General features: G+C 63.3%; 1 protein-coding gene across 1 annotated transcript in view; it reads right to left on the bottom strand.

Moving 5' to 3' along the window:
* Nucleotides 1-1,237, bottom strand: part of LOC104489946 (cholesterol side-chain cleavage enzyme, mitochondrial) — a gene marked incomplete at both ends in the record, with an annotated part of 3,508 nt that overhangs the window by 846 nt on the left and 1,425 nt on the right. Inside the window, 3 exons of the mRNA XM_010132167.1 lie at nt 148-314; nt 392-552; nt 1,029-1,232. Of these exons, the coding sequence (XP_010130469.1) occupies nt 148-314; nt 392-552; nt 1,029-1,232 (532 nt within the window). The remainder of the gene's footprint in view (nt 1-147; nt 315-391; nt 553-1,028; nt 1,233-1,237) is intronic.

Below are 1,237 nucleotides of genomic sequence, written 5' to 3' on the forward strand. Positions count from 1 at the left end.
CGCCACGGGGTGCAGCCTGGGAGGGGACAGGTCCCACGCACCTGATTCTGGGGTCAGCCTGGCCTGCCCATGTCCCACCCCGATGTGCAACATCCCGGCAGTGCCAGTGATTTGGGGAGGGAAGGGGCAGGAGGTGTTTGTCCTCACCTGAGCGTCTCCTTGATGGTGGCTTTGAGCAGCCGGACGGTTTTCAGCATCTTCACCCTGTCCCCTGCTGCCTCCCGCTTGGCAGCCAGAACCTCCGCCCGTAGCTGCTCCTGGATCCCCGGCGACCGCGCCAGCTCGAACATGGCCCACTGCAGCGTCATGGAGGTCTGGAGCGAGGCAGGGGAGCAAGGTTCAACACCAGCCGGGACCTTCTCCCTGCCCAACAACCCTGACCGCTCCTTACCGTGTCCACCCCGCCTGCCATCATCTCGGTGACGCTGGCCTTGATGTCATCCAAGGGCAGCTTGTCCTGCATGATGAGGCTGCAGAGGATGCCCATGTACTCCTTGGTGCTCTTGCGTTGCAGCCGCAGGTCCCGGTAGACGTTTTGGATGCATTTGTCCGCTGTGGAGACACGGAGACACAGCGTGAAGGTGCTAGATGTGGCATCTTAGGACATCGCTGCCCCATGCTGGTGGCTTTGCCATGGGACATGCTGCTGCAGTGGCTTGGGACTAGGGTTCCTGCTGCAGGACCCAGCAGTGGCTGGGTGGGCACAGAGTGGGGGTTGAGGGTGCCCCGAGGGGACACACCCTGACGGAGTGTGCCAAAAACTCCCTGAGGCCACAAGCCCCTTTGAGAAAGCTGCTCCCCTCAACGTGATGCCCATCATCTGCCCTTCGTCGCTCCTGGCTGGTTCTCCATGGCTCCGTCCCGCAAGCTCCAGATGTGGAAACTCTTTCTGGCCTTGGTGGCCCTGTGCTGGGTGGTTGGACCCAGGAGAAGGTCTCCACGCTGGTGAGACGAGCCTGCACTATGGAGCCAAGTCCTCAAAGGGGCCTTGGGTGACGCAGGGAGGTGCGGGCAGGAGGAGCACTCACCCTGGGAGAAGATGGCATCCCAGGCCCAGACGTGGTCCCGCCACGCCTTGGCGTTGAGGTGGCGGAGGAGGGCGGGCGGCAGGTAGAGCATGGGCGAGGTGGTGTGGAACATCAGGGTGACGGCGTCAATGAAGCGCTGCGCGTCGGGGTCCACGAAGTCCTGCAGCAGCCCCAGCCGCTCCCCGTAAAGCACATGGCACACGGCTGCA

This window comes from Buceros rhinoceros, unplaced genomic scaffold (genome assembly GCF_000710305.1).
Source record: "Buceros rhinoceros silvestris isolate BGI_N320 unplaced genomic scaffold, ASM71030v1 scaffold30592, whole genome shotgun sequence".
Lineage (NCBI taxonomy): Eukaryota > Metazoa > Chordata > Aves > Bucerotiformes > Bucerotidae > Buceros > Buceros rhinoceros.